This window comes from Micromesistius poutassou (assembly GCF_964030765.1).
Source record: "Micromesistius poutassou genome assembly, chromosome: 23".
NCBI classification, from domain to species: Eukaryota; Metazoa; Chordata; class Actinopteri; order Gadiformes; family Gadidae; genus Micromesistius; species Micromesistius poutassou.
The window spans coordinates 8970315-8983531 of NC_140293.1; the positions used below are offsets into that span (position 1 = coordinate 8970315).

The 13217-nt window shown below is 45.9% G+C and overlaps 2 protein-coding genes across 2 annotated transcripts in view; one reads left to right on the top strand and one right to left on the bottom strand.

Annotated features, from left to right (window-relative positions):
* mlphb (melanophilin b) overlaps positions 1-257 on the top strand; it is a gene marked incomplete at both ends in the record, with an annotated part of 38548 nt that extends 38291 nt beyond the window's left edge. Inside the window, one exon of the mRNA XM_084487552.1 lies at positions 231-257. Coding sequence (XP_084343678.1) covers positions 231-257 — 27 coding nt within the window. The remainder of the gene's footprint in view (positions 1-230) is intronic.
* A 6476-nt stretch (positions 258-6733) lies between these two features.
* On the bottom strand, positions 6734-11736 carry LOC311368775 (ras-related protein Rab-5B-like; the record flags this gene model as incomplete). The annotated part of the gene is made up of 5 exons (XM_084487553.1): positions 6734-6835; positions 7426-7545; positions 7787-7875; positions 11335-11571; positions 11682-11736. The coding sequence occupies 5 exons, from the start codon at positions 11734-11736 to the stop codon at positions 6734-6736; spliced, it is 603 nt and encodes a 200-aa protein (XP_084343679.1).
* Between the last annotated feature and the right edge of the window lie 1481 nt (positions 11737-13217).

The window sequence follows — 13217 nt, forward strand, 5'->3', positions numbered from 1 at the left end:
GTTGTTGAATGTTGATGAGAATGTTGTTGTTTTATTCACATGTCGCAATCCAGAGTCCTTCAAATCTGTGTCTTTTGAATTCCTGATCATCTATAACTCAATCAATCAATCAATCAATCATTCAATCAATCAAAACAGTAAGCCAATCAATTCATCTTTAATTGTTTGGCAGCTGATATTGTGCCTCTCTGTATGTTCATATGTCAGTATCTTTCTCTCTCTCTCTTTAGAAACCTGTGATGTCTCCGGGTCCATGAGGAGGAAACTCAGCATTGAATTGGCATGAAAGTGGTTCGTCTGGCTGTGACGTGACTCCATCCCGGTTCACACCCGTACCGTCCCGGTACCTGTGTGCAGTACGGTGGCCTGTGACCAGTGTAGCATCCTGGTACCAGTGTGCGGTACGGTGGCCTGTGACCAGCGTAGCGTTCTGGTACCAGTGTGCGGTACGGTGGCCTGTGACCAGCCGCTCGCTTGTCCATTCACAGTTGCTCTCTAAACAAACAAAAGTCCACTGTTATGATGTGTATGTGTATGTTTTGTATCAACCTTGTTGAGTTCATTCCTATTGTTTAAGGAAGAACTCAGTCTTAAGTCTTATCTCATTGACTCCTTGTTTAGAAATCAATCACTTAAACCAATCACTTTTCAGGATTTAAATCTCTCTTGGTTATGTTTTTGTTCAATATTTAGCAGTAGGGGTGGGGGGCATTAGCTCAGGAGGTAGAGCGGGTTGGCTGGTAACCGCTGGCTGGTTCGATCCTGGCTCCTCCTAGCTTCGAGTGTAGTGGTGTCCCTGAGCGAGACGCCTCACCCTGACTGCTCCTGACCAGCTGGCTGTTGCCCTGCGTGGTTGACTCCGCCGTCGGTGTGTGAATGTATGCATGAATGGGTCAATGTCAGTCAACACTGTAAAGCGCTTTGGATAAAAGCGCTATATAAATGAGGAACATTTACCATTTGCTGACCAAAAAAATACCAAATACAGAGCTAACACCAAACACCACTCTGTTCATGAACACAATGCAAGTATAATAACAACTCCTGTGCTGTAGCATGCTATGCTTTCCTGCATATATATACCAAAGTGAATATTTTTCATACATTTTGTATAGGGAGAAGTGAAGGTTTGTATCATTAAACATGTTAAACATGATTTTGCAGTGGCAATATTGACAGGATATTTAAGAACCTATATGATATGTACTGTACTATATCCTAAAATGTCATCAGAGATTAACAAAGCATGCTGAGATGAAATACAGTTTTCTCTGACCATAATGCTTATTATTTGCAAACAATAAATACATTGCAAAGGTATGCATTAGCTAATCAAATTACAGTGTAGGACTCGTTGTCTCTGGTCATTGTCTAAATACAGGTGTGCTTGGTTTGTCTTAAGGCTTCCTTTAGTGTCCTCCACCTGGCAGCTGAGAGCTTAACACCTGCAGGAAGGGGCATCATGTTATGTACTATATTGTGCTCTGTATGAAAATAAATAATTTGATATTAGATCTGATTCTATTTTAATCATCAGTTATATATTTATTCAAGAATATGTGTGTTGGTGTAGAATACAATTGAATAACACACCGCTTTCAAACAACTAAATCAATGGCAAAGCTACCAAGTGACATCATCAATACCATTCAGCATCAGCATAACGCAAGACGCACCTTGCCTCATTATTCACACAATTGAAACAATAAACACTGTTCATGGAGAAATTTGATGGTGACTTTTTCTTTCAGATTTCTGCATCTGTGGATGCTCTCTGTATATGTCTCCTCCCCTGAGCCAGCAGTGTCTGAAGATCTTCAGTGTCCCCCAGGGGCCACCGTACACCTGTCTGAGCTGGGCTGACCACTGTCTCTGACTGGGACCTGAGGGGGACATGGGCTCAACACGGCCCGCTGGGTTTCAACGGCAACAGAATGGATCCAAAACATTCTGTGCTGGACATTAGGTACAAAAGCTGTGGAGATGACACAGGTTCTGTGTGTGTGTGTGTGTGTGTGTGTGTGTGTGTGTCAATACACCTCCTCGTGCATTATAAAAGGAGTGAGGACAGCGACCGATGGCTCTCTACGGCACAGATCATCTGGTCCTTGTGGTGGATGCTCCTCAAGGCTCCCTCTCCCTCTCCAGACTGAGAGAACAGTGAGGACTCCAGTCCTCTGAAGGTAAGGCCCTTTGGATCCGCATTCATTATTCACTCCGTGGAATCGGTTCATCAATGACTCTAGTTTAATTAGTCCATTATCCCAGTAATGATTGACAGGTGTAAATAGTCAAGGTTAGCACTTTGAAAAAATATGTGCACCGTGGTTATATATTCACATTATATTGTTATAATATATAAGGTATTTTGATTGAAATGTGAAATTTTTGAAAAATTAAATATTTGGTGGATTAAGACTTAAATGCAGCTACCATACTGTACTATATTGCATTTACAAATGTTTGCCCAGGGTTGTTGTCCCTCTTTTCTCCTCATTTGGCAGACACACTCAGAAGTCCTTCATGGATGTTTGCTCTTGCCGTTGTGTTTCAGATTTTTGGAATATTCTGTGGTTTATACACGCTTTGTGCGCTGCGATGAGAGGGTGTGTGTTGCTGTTTGCGCTGGTGTTAGTTGTGAGACATGGCCTGTGTAAAGACCAAGGACAGACCAGTACGGACTCCTTCGACATCAGGAGTAGGTATTCATGAGCTGGCATAACTCATTGTTTCAATTCATTTCTCTTTTCGTTTTCCACTCATTCTTTAGTCGTAATTTTAGACCCATTTTTGGATACAAATGCTATTCCTTATAAATCACATGGAATAAATTATGGCATCGTCATACTGCAATGTTTTTTGTTGTTTTTTACAGTTAGAATCTTACCTTGAGTATTTATAATGTGAATGAAACATACATCTAATAGTTATGTTAATGGATCAATTGTATACAAATGAATATGATGAAACAGTAGGCCTAGTTCCTACTATTATTTTGACCTAGAGCTGTAATAATGGATTGTAAAGATTGGCATCAATAACCTCCAATAATAAGTAGAACATAATTTTACTGTAAGTAGTCACAGAGTTACTAAATTGTTGCTATGGAAACCACCCTTTCTGAAGTTGTTGTTTGGTTATTGTTTCCTGGTGTAGAGCCGGACATCGACCCGTCCTGGTACACGGGCCGGGGCGTTCGGCCCGTGGGACGCTTTGGCCGCAGAGTGAAGGCCAGGAGGCCTCACCCCCACCTGGCCAGGAGGCCTCACCTCCACCTGGCCACGTGGCCTCACCTCCACCTGGCCACCTGGCCTCACCTCCACCTGGCCAGGAGGCCTCACCTCCACCTGGCCAGGAGGCCTCACCCCCACCTGGCCACCTGGCCTCACCCCCACCTGGCCACCTGGCCTCACCCCCACCTGGCCACCTGGCCTCACCTCCACCTGGCCAGGAGGCCTCACCTCCACCTGGCCAGGAGGCCTCACCCCCACCTGGCCACCTGGCCTCACCCCCACCTGGCCACCTGGCCTCACCCCCACCTGGCCACCTGGCCTCACCTCCACCTGGCCAGGAGGCCTCACCTCCACCTGGCCAGGAGGCCTCACCTCCACCTGGCCAGGTGGCCTCACCTCCACCTGGCCAGGTGGCCTCACCTCCACCTGGCCAGGTGGCCTCACCTCCACCTGGCCACGTGGTCTCACCCCCCCCCCCTGCGCTCTCAGACCATCTGCAGTCTGAACGGACCACCGGCTCGTCCAGTGACCAGCCGACGAGGAGTCCTTTGTGTAAATCTTTGTCTCTTCTTCAGTTTCACTTCATATTTACGTGACGTTGCTGCTGTAGGTTTAAGAGTTGTGAAGAGAGAGACTACATAAAAGATTATGATCCAAGATTTTGAAATTAAACTAACTCTGCTCCCTCCGTCACTCCCTATATTTCTTCACCATTGAGCGCAACAGTGTGGTTCCGGAAGTAAAAATCTCATTAATTTTCACCATAGAGGTTTTGATTAAAAGCCATAATGTCATAACCATCCAAAGTATACTTACCACGCGCCGTTATGTTGTGAAACAATGGTATATGCTCCTGCAGAAGCCACAAGTTAAAGATGATAACTTCTAGTTTTTGGAAGAATACTTTTTTTTTGCAATGTCATTTGAAAGCACTACACTACCCATAATCCTGAAGTGTCACACAACGTCTTTGATTGGTGGAGCTCGCTGTTACCAAGTTCAGTAACGTTATTACGCGGTGACTGCAGTCCGGAATGAAGGAACGTACCATGTCGATGAAAACGCTATACACTATATGAAACACTATACATCCACACACACATACACACCAACACACACACAATATATGACACAACTTATAATTAACAATATAAACAATATAATAATGATCAAGTAGCGCTAAACTATTGGGTTGTAACCATTGTTACAACCCAACATTGTCAACCAAAAGTTGACAATGGTTTATGGGATGAGTAGTTCCTTCACTCGTTTAAAAAAAAACAAAAAAAAACTATGTACACAGTCTTGTACCTTTGCCTTTTCTTCCATTTTCCAAATTATTTTCTTCCACTGATGAACCTGATTTCATTACAAAAGTGCTTTGAAAGTCAAGCCCTATTAAAAAATAACATTTGGTGTTTCCATTGTTTGTGTCATTAAATATGTTGCCTCTATATTTTCTATTTTGTCATGGAAATGGTATTTTCCTCTTCATTTACTAAAAATATATCAATATTACATTGATCAAAACAGCAAATGCCATGCAGTGTTTCTTCGTGCAAAGCAACCAAACCCACATCTGGAGTAATACAGTTATCTAACAGTAATAACTTTTCTTACCACATCTGTCAGTGTATTTTTCCCTTCATCCCCGTATTGATCTGATCTGAACAATACCTCACATTTCCACAAACTAAACCAGACGCAGCCAGCCGTCTGAGGCCTGTCCTAAAGCTGTTCTGTAAAGTCTTTCTCCACCATGATTTCTAAACCACTGCACAATAAAAATTAGTGAACCATCAGAGAGAGAAAACATCCCATAATAAACACAGAAACAGTGGTGGAAAGCGAGTGAACCAGGCAGAGGAGTACGCTGGTAACTGGTTGACCTGGGGAGGAGAGCAGATGTCTGGTGACAGGAGGGGAGCCACAACTTCTGGAACTCATCCCCTCCTTCCCTTGAGTAATAAAAACGTCCACATCAAATTGTTAATTATATATCCTTTCAGTAACGCTGCAAACGGTCGTGAAAGGTTTCCTAGACGGTTTGACGGGGACAGATAATTGATCTTCAAAGGCACACATTGCAACTCAGTGTAGCTCAAAGATATGTGTCCTTAGAAGGCAGCCTTTGTTTTTATAGAAACGAGGAGTTTCTAAAGCTATTAAACCCATCTACACCGCGACTCATAAACCCAGGGATTCATTATCATTCATTACTTTCTGTGACAAAACAAACATTGAACAAATACCTGATGGCTACAGCGAAAACAGAAACAAGATGCAGGTTTACGTAACATGAGATGTTTTGACCATGCTGCCTTCTGAAGGTCATGTCTACACTATGTCTGAATACATGGACCTATTAAAACGAGGGGTCCTGTTGACCCGAATATTGATGAAATAAGTTCTCGTCCATTCAATCATTCTAGAAAGAGAAGATGTGTGGACAGATTCCCTCTCACACACACGACACACTACACACACACGCACACACGCGCACACGCACGCACACACGCACACACGCATGCACGCACGCACGCATGCACACACACACACACACACACACGGTAATGGTTGGAAAGAACTGTAGGAGTCAGCTTTAAGGTAATTGGTATCAGCTCAACATCTGGACAGGAACAGGAAAACGATTTTTTGTCCCAAATGGGAGAAAGAGAGACAGCAAGGGAGAGAGAGAGAGAGAGAGAGAGAGAGAGAGAGAGAGAGAGAGAGAGAGAGAGAGAGAGAGAGAGAAGGGGGTGGGGGCTGAGAGAGAGTGAGTGAGAGAGAGAGAGAGAGAGAGAGAGATAATGGGGCGGGGGCTGAGAGTGAGTGAGTGAGTGAGTGAGTCAGAGAGAGAGAGAGAGAGATCCAGGCCATGGGCAGCAGGAGGTGAGGTTGACTGCAGCTCCACCAGGGGGCTCTCCTCCCAGTCTGTGAGCGCTCCCCGCGGCCCCCCAGCATGCTGTTCACCCTGTTGGCTGGGGACACGGGGCATTAACACACACACACACACACACACACACACACACACACACACACACACACGCACACACACACTCACACACACATGCATGGACACGCAGGCATGCCCACACAGGCACACAAAAAACATGCACAAACACAAAATCAATAACATGTAGGCATCATGGTGGATTGATATCACTAAAGGGAGGTTGGTTGAGTTGTCACAGGAGGAGCAAACCGAATCAGTACGTATACATTTAACTGTTGTTGGTTTTAACAGTCTAAAGTGCATTTTTCATAATGATAACGAACAACATAGTTATGTTATTCTAATTAACTATTTTGTACAATGTGTGCTTAGTTAGGAATTAGTCACTTGAAATAAGTTTTATTTGTGGATATAATTATCCACAAATAAAACTCCACATTTTTATAATACAATATTCTGCCTATAAGGTTATTGGAGAACAGATCCCGGAGCTGTACCATTTGTATCTGCTGCCCTCTAGTGGTACCAACGTACATTTCACGTCTCACTTACCTATCGCCAGCAGCAGTTCGTTGACCTGATGTCCCGACAAGGACGCCGTCTCCATGAAGAGGAGGCCTCTGTCCTCGGCCAGACTGAGGCCTTCCTGTTGGGGACACGGAATCACAGAGAAACCAGGAGTCAATGTGTGCCTGCTTTCATTTAGGGATACATTCTATAAGGTCAAAAAGAGAAGAGTGACGGAGCTGCACTGTGTTCAGGTTGATTCAGCTAGACCTTCTCATACTGAGTCACTGAGTTAGAAATAAACCACCAAATAATCAAATTAAGTTAAACAATGTAAAGATAAATAGCCTCAGACAGCCTCTATACGGCCCCTAGTGGCCCCTCAGACAGCCTCTATACGGCCCCTAGTGGCCCCTCAGACAGCCTCTATACGGCCCCTAGTGGACCCTCAGACAGCCTCTATACGGCCCCTAGTGGCCCCTCAGACAGCCTCTATACGGCCCCTAGTGGCCCCTCAGACAGCCTCTATACGGCCCCTAGTGGACCCTCAGACAGCCTCTATACGGCCCCTAGTGGCCCCTCAGACAGCCTCTATACGGCCCCTAGTGGCCCCTCAGACAGCCTCTATACGGCCCCTAGTGGCCCCTCAGACAGCCTCTATACGGCCCCTAGTGGCCCCTCAGACAGCCTCTATACGGCCCCTAGTGGACCCTCAGACAGCCTCTATACGGTCCCTAGTCGACCCTCAGCCTCAGACAGCCTCTCCTCCCCGGCCTCATCCCCCCCAGCCCCAGGGTCAGAGCCCAGGTGGGTCAGACCCCAGTAGGGGTCAGAGCCCATGACCATCTTCTGTCATGGAAAGATCAGATTGAATCAGTGTGCAAGAAAACAAAGCAAAGAATCTATTTTCATCTTTTGGTGCTAGTAGAAGGATTCTCCTTTTGTTTTTCACTTCTGTGATCATGAGTGTTCTTCAGTACTGTAGTACCACCTGGTATGGATGTCTGTCTTTAGCCTTAAAGTCACAACTGCTACAACAACTAAGCATTTGTTCAAAGATTGTCGGACAACCACTTCATAGTCGGTGTACCTCTACGTATGACAACAGCATTCTGAGGTTGGCAAGGAATATCACCTCAAACACCAGCCATGTGTTGTGTAGAGAATACAGGTTGGTACCTTCAGGAAGGAGATAGTGTTCCAACACACAATAAGGTTAGACTAAAGAAGTCCTTTCCATCAGTCAACCTTAAGGCTTAATCAGGAGCTTAGCCATAGGTGAGCTCAGCGGTGGACATTTGCTCTCATCTGCGTGTGTCTATATATGTATTTGTGTTTTGTTTCCACTGTGTTATGTCGTGTGTAATGTGTATATGTGCTCTATGCATACAATGGCTGCTGGGTCGCAAGACAAATTTCAGCCAAGCTGACAATAAAGTTCTATATCATATCATATCATATCAGGTGGGGTCAGAGCCCAGGTGGGTCAGAGCCCAGTAGGGGTCAGAGCCCAGGTGGGGTCAGAGCCCAGGTGGGTCAGAGCCCAGTAGGGGTCAGAGCCCAGGTGGGTCAGAGCCCAGTAGGGGTCAGAGCCCAGTAGGGGTCAGAGCCCAGGTGGGTCAGAGCCCAGTAGGGGTCAGAGCCCAGGTGGGTCAGAGCCCAGGTGGGTCAGAGCCCAGTAGGAGTCAGAGCCCAGGTGGGTCAGAGCCCAGTAGGGGTCAGAGCCCAGGTGGGTCAGAGCCCAGGTGGGTCAGTGGACCAGGTGGGTCAGAGCCCAGGTGGGTCAGAGCACAGTAGGGGTCAGAGCCCAGGTGGGTCAGAGCCCAGTAGGGGTCAGAGCCCAGGTGGGTCAGAGCCCAGGTGGGTCAGAGCCCAGTAGGGGTCAGAGCCCAGGTGGGTCAGAGCCCAGTAGGGGTCAGAGCCCAGGTGGGTCAGAGCCCAGGTGGGTCAGAGCCCAGTAGGGGTCAGAGCCCAGGTGGGTCAGTGACCCGGGGACCGGATGAAGGATTAGTCTGATCGGTGAAGAATGGAACAGGGCCTGATTTTGCTCTACCCCCTGGCCGTGCTGTGAACCCTCTTCTCTTGAGGGGTTTAGTTTGATTTGTCCAAACCCCACCTTTAATTTAATAAAACTAATTGATTAACCCATTCATAGGTGTGAGGTGTGTATCTTCAAGGTTATGACCTCACCAAGTGAGGAGATTACATTCATACAGGCTTACATGCATACAGACATCAGGGTGTAAATGATAAGTACTGATAAGTAATATCTAGACTAGATATTATGTATATACATAAGTACAGAGAGCATACATACAAACATGCCCATATACATACATAAGTACATACATACACAAACATACATAGTGTACATACATGCTAAAAACATACATTCAGACATACATACATACCAGTGGCGGCTGCTGGTCTTTCAAAGAGGGGAAGCTGATTTTCGGCCTACATCATATAAATTGTCAATTTATGAATGTATTTTTTGAATGTAAATTATCCTCTCTGTTCCTTTTTCAAGGCAATGCTCTGTCATACCAACTAGCTGTCTTTTCCAGTGACTTGACCAGTGTCAAGACCACTCTAAATAGCCAGCAGAGCTAGGCTGCTTAAACAGCCTTGGCCCATTGTGTTACGGGTGTAGGACTTGAGCTGCTTTAAACAGGAGAAGCTCCTTTCTACACCTGCAGATGTAGCTACAATTGTTGTCACTAATGAGAACAGTTTGTAAAGCTGAGGCATTGCACTGTCCAACTCCATGTCTTTAAGGAACACCAAGAAATCACACAGCTTTCCCCTGTCACCCTGCAAGTCCTGATCTGAATACAGACTTGAAGTTCAGACCTCAGGCTCCCTGAATCAAAGTGATGGCCAACTACCAAAACGATATTATACTTGAACAAGGAAATGTGGGAATTATGTTAAACTGAAGCAAGGAATTGTGTGTATAAGTGTATGAAATTTACCATGAAAATTGTCTAGCAATTTCGCCAAGCAAATATCAAGAAATAGGTTGCAGTTTGTCTTTTGACTCGCTTGCAAAACCCGCTATGGGAGTCCGAGTGAGGACTGGAGAGAGCTCTGGCGACTTTTTATAGTTCAAAATCGCAGTCAATCAAATGGCAACTCAGTCTTTCACAGACCCTCCAATCAGGATGCAGAAGCCCAGCGTCCAGGCCAGCAGAGGAGCCTCAACCTGGGACCGACACACACTGTGATGGCCCAGCCGACGAGCAGTGCCCCACATGGCCACATGCTGGCCACAAAGGCAGGCAAAGGCAGCCATGAGGTGTGGTGTTGGATGGGAGGTACTAAGCTGTGTCATAGAGACCCCGCCCCACTCAGGTGTCTCAGCTTACCTCACAGGTGTGCTGAGTTAGCCTTGCAGTCAGGAGGCATTTTATACCCACCAGGACAGGCTGAAGAGAGACTGGAGGAGTGTGTGGAGACCAGACACATGGTAGGCCAGTCTGGTGGTAAAAGGCTCTCTTAACAAACCCTTATAGTGGGATTACGTCCAAGTGGACCCAAGAGCTGTTTTGTGTAAATTGTGTCTCGTGCTGGAACAAGAGAGGCCTGCAGCTGAAGAGGAACCCCAAAGACTCCCAGAGGAAACCAAAGCTGAGCTGGGGCGACGAGGTCAGTGGCAGGGACCACAGACCCCAAGCTTGGCCTGTCTCTCTCTCTCTCTACCCCCCCCCCCCCCCCCCCCCCCATCACAGGAGGAGCCGGACAGAGCACCCTGATGTCAACCGCCGACCCGGTGAAGATCTGAGTTGCCTTTTGCCCTGCTTCCTTTTTCCCCGCATGTCAAGTCATGTCAAGTTGATTTCACCGCAAACCCGGTTTCTGCCAGTTTCTGTTCCAATTGGTTAACCCACTGTTGTACATCACAGACCAGGCCCACAACACACACACACACACACAGGTGTCCCGATTGTTTTGTGTGTTGGTTTATGCACATGTCCTACCAAGACAATACATTCATTTCAAACTCTTTTAAAGAGTGTTTTGGGGTGTGGCCCGCAAAACATGTTTCATAGAGACGTCTTCAGAGCCTGTTCAAGTGCAGACCGCTAGAGGACCTGCTTTTTGATACGAACCGCAAATGCATATCATCTTACAATACACCGAAATGTAGATCAAAACAGGGGTGAAGACCCCTAAATGGTTCATCCTATTTGTACTTCTTCAGTTAAAGTCACTACAGTACTTTCCACTCGCTGTGGGAGAAAGTGCACAGCGTTCCAGCGAGTCTTGCTGCCCTTCACACACTGCTCAGATCCTTTTGTCACACACTCCTTTTTATCGTGGCCGTCAACGCAACTGCAATGCTACTAGATAGCATTTACCTGCTAGCAGTTTGCTAGCTCCAAGACCAAAAAGCTAACAAAGACAGACATAGACTGACAGACACATGCATTGCAGACCGACAGACAGCTACAAACCAGACTATGTAATCTCTATTGCATTGAATGTTACTGCATTCACTGATTTTGTTTTTTCAAATCCGTCATGCTGCTTCTGTGTGTGGACTGCAGTAAGACTAGCTGAGTACAGATTTGTCAGCTAATGGGGATAAAAATCAATACATGACAGACAGCCAGACTAGCCTACTAAGCAGCTCACCAGAGCCAGTCCCTCTCGGTCTATCAGACAGAGAGCAGTAGTACTGTAGGAGGGTGAGGTACCTACAGCCCACGGTGGGGGAGATGAAGGACCTGAACTCGTCCTTTCTGAAGCGGAGAGCCAGGCTGGACTTCCCCACCCCAGAGCTCCCCACCAGCACCATCTTCACCCTCAACGTCCTCAGTGACCCGGGCTCACAGCCCGCCTGCACCAGGGCCCCCCGCTCCACCCAACACGCTGGAGACAGGACTCCACGCAAGGAGGGAATGGAGACAGTGGAAATGTCCTTCTGGTCTTTACACTTATTACTTGTCCCCGCTTTAAGGCATGCCAGACTGATCCCAGACCAAAATGCTTCTGCTGCTGTTGAATGATGGGACGGTTGTCATGACGTCCTGCCATGATTTACAAAGAAGCACAACGTGGAGATCCAGTCAAAGCCCAGGCATGACTTGTAAATGTGACATATGAACACTTCAACACACACACATGCGCCTGGGGAAACCACCATTAAAGTTACAAACCAGTCATGAGTGAGGTCACATGCGTGGTTAATTTAGGCATGTAAAACTGATTTCTCACCTCATTAATAGCCACCGAGAGTGGCTGTATTTGTTCCACAAAGCAAAGGCAAAAGGAGGAACAGCATGGCAGCACTGTGTGTTCTCACTACCTCTCTAGCAGCAGACAGGTGGTTGTTCAGCAGACTGGGGATATCTCTGTCCATGACTGTTTCAGATGCATAAATATGCATAATGTGTAGCAGGAGACTGCTGATATTTGCAATCTCCATTTTAGCCAACCATTATTTTAAGGTCTCATTCATTCTTTCATTTCACCCGCATTTTCATTCAATCAACACTCACTCGCGGTAAAACTATGTTCTCTCACGATCAAATATTCATCAATCCTGAAAGTAATGGGCTTGTACACGATGTCTGTGTCAAGAAAATATGTGTTTGCTGTATGGTGTTTGCAGATGCATTGATTTAAAAGTACAAATTAGCGCTGTATCAGCTGTTCTTTCCCAAATCATTTAACCAACCATTTACCCTAAAATTAGATTTTGTTTTGGAAGCCTGGAATATACTTTGCTCGAATGTATTATTGTTATTATTAGGGACCGAGCCGAAACCGGCAAGGTCCCTATCGTTATTGGGTCGCTTATTATTCTTCCCTATTATTTTTAGCCACTTTGACTGCATTTCCCCCCCCCTGAACATATACGAAAACTCATTTTTATTTGGCACATTTGTGGGGACTGCTGTAAAATTTGATATTCTATGCGTCAAATTCACATTGGCCCAAAGGTGGCGCTATACCAACTGTTCAAAAGTGCAAACTTTGCACAAGCATATCTCGCCACCAGTTTGACCTAAAGTCTCTTGAACTGAAAATTTCCAGGTTGCAAGATTTTCCGCCATTTTGAATTTTGTTAAAAACAGTAAATTGCCTAAGGATCCCAGGTTTTTGGACTTTCACAAAAATCCATTGGCACATATCGTCTATGGCCTATTATCTTCAATCTGACATAATGATTAGTCTGTACAATAAAGTTTAAAGCTCCCATGAGCCATTGAGTTCTAAAATGGGTGTGGTTTAAAATGCCCAAAAAGTTAATTGCTCATAACAACATCAAGTTGGACTCCTATGATGTTGACCCAGATACAAAAGTTGTTCAGAATCAAATTCTGAACAAGATAAAGTCCACATTTTTTCAAATGGGCTTGTGGCCGCGTCACGTGCCGTCGTAACATGTGCGCTGACATGTGCGCACATGTTACGACGGCACGTGACGCGGCCGCAAGCCGGTGCGAGGTCCCGTTCATCACTGCGCACAGTTTTAATTATTATTTTAACGCATGCCATAGCCTACTATAATT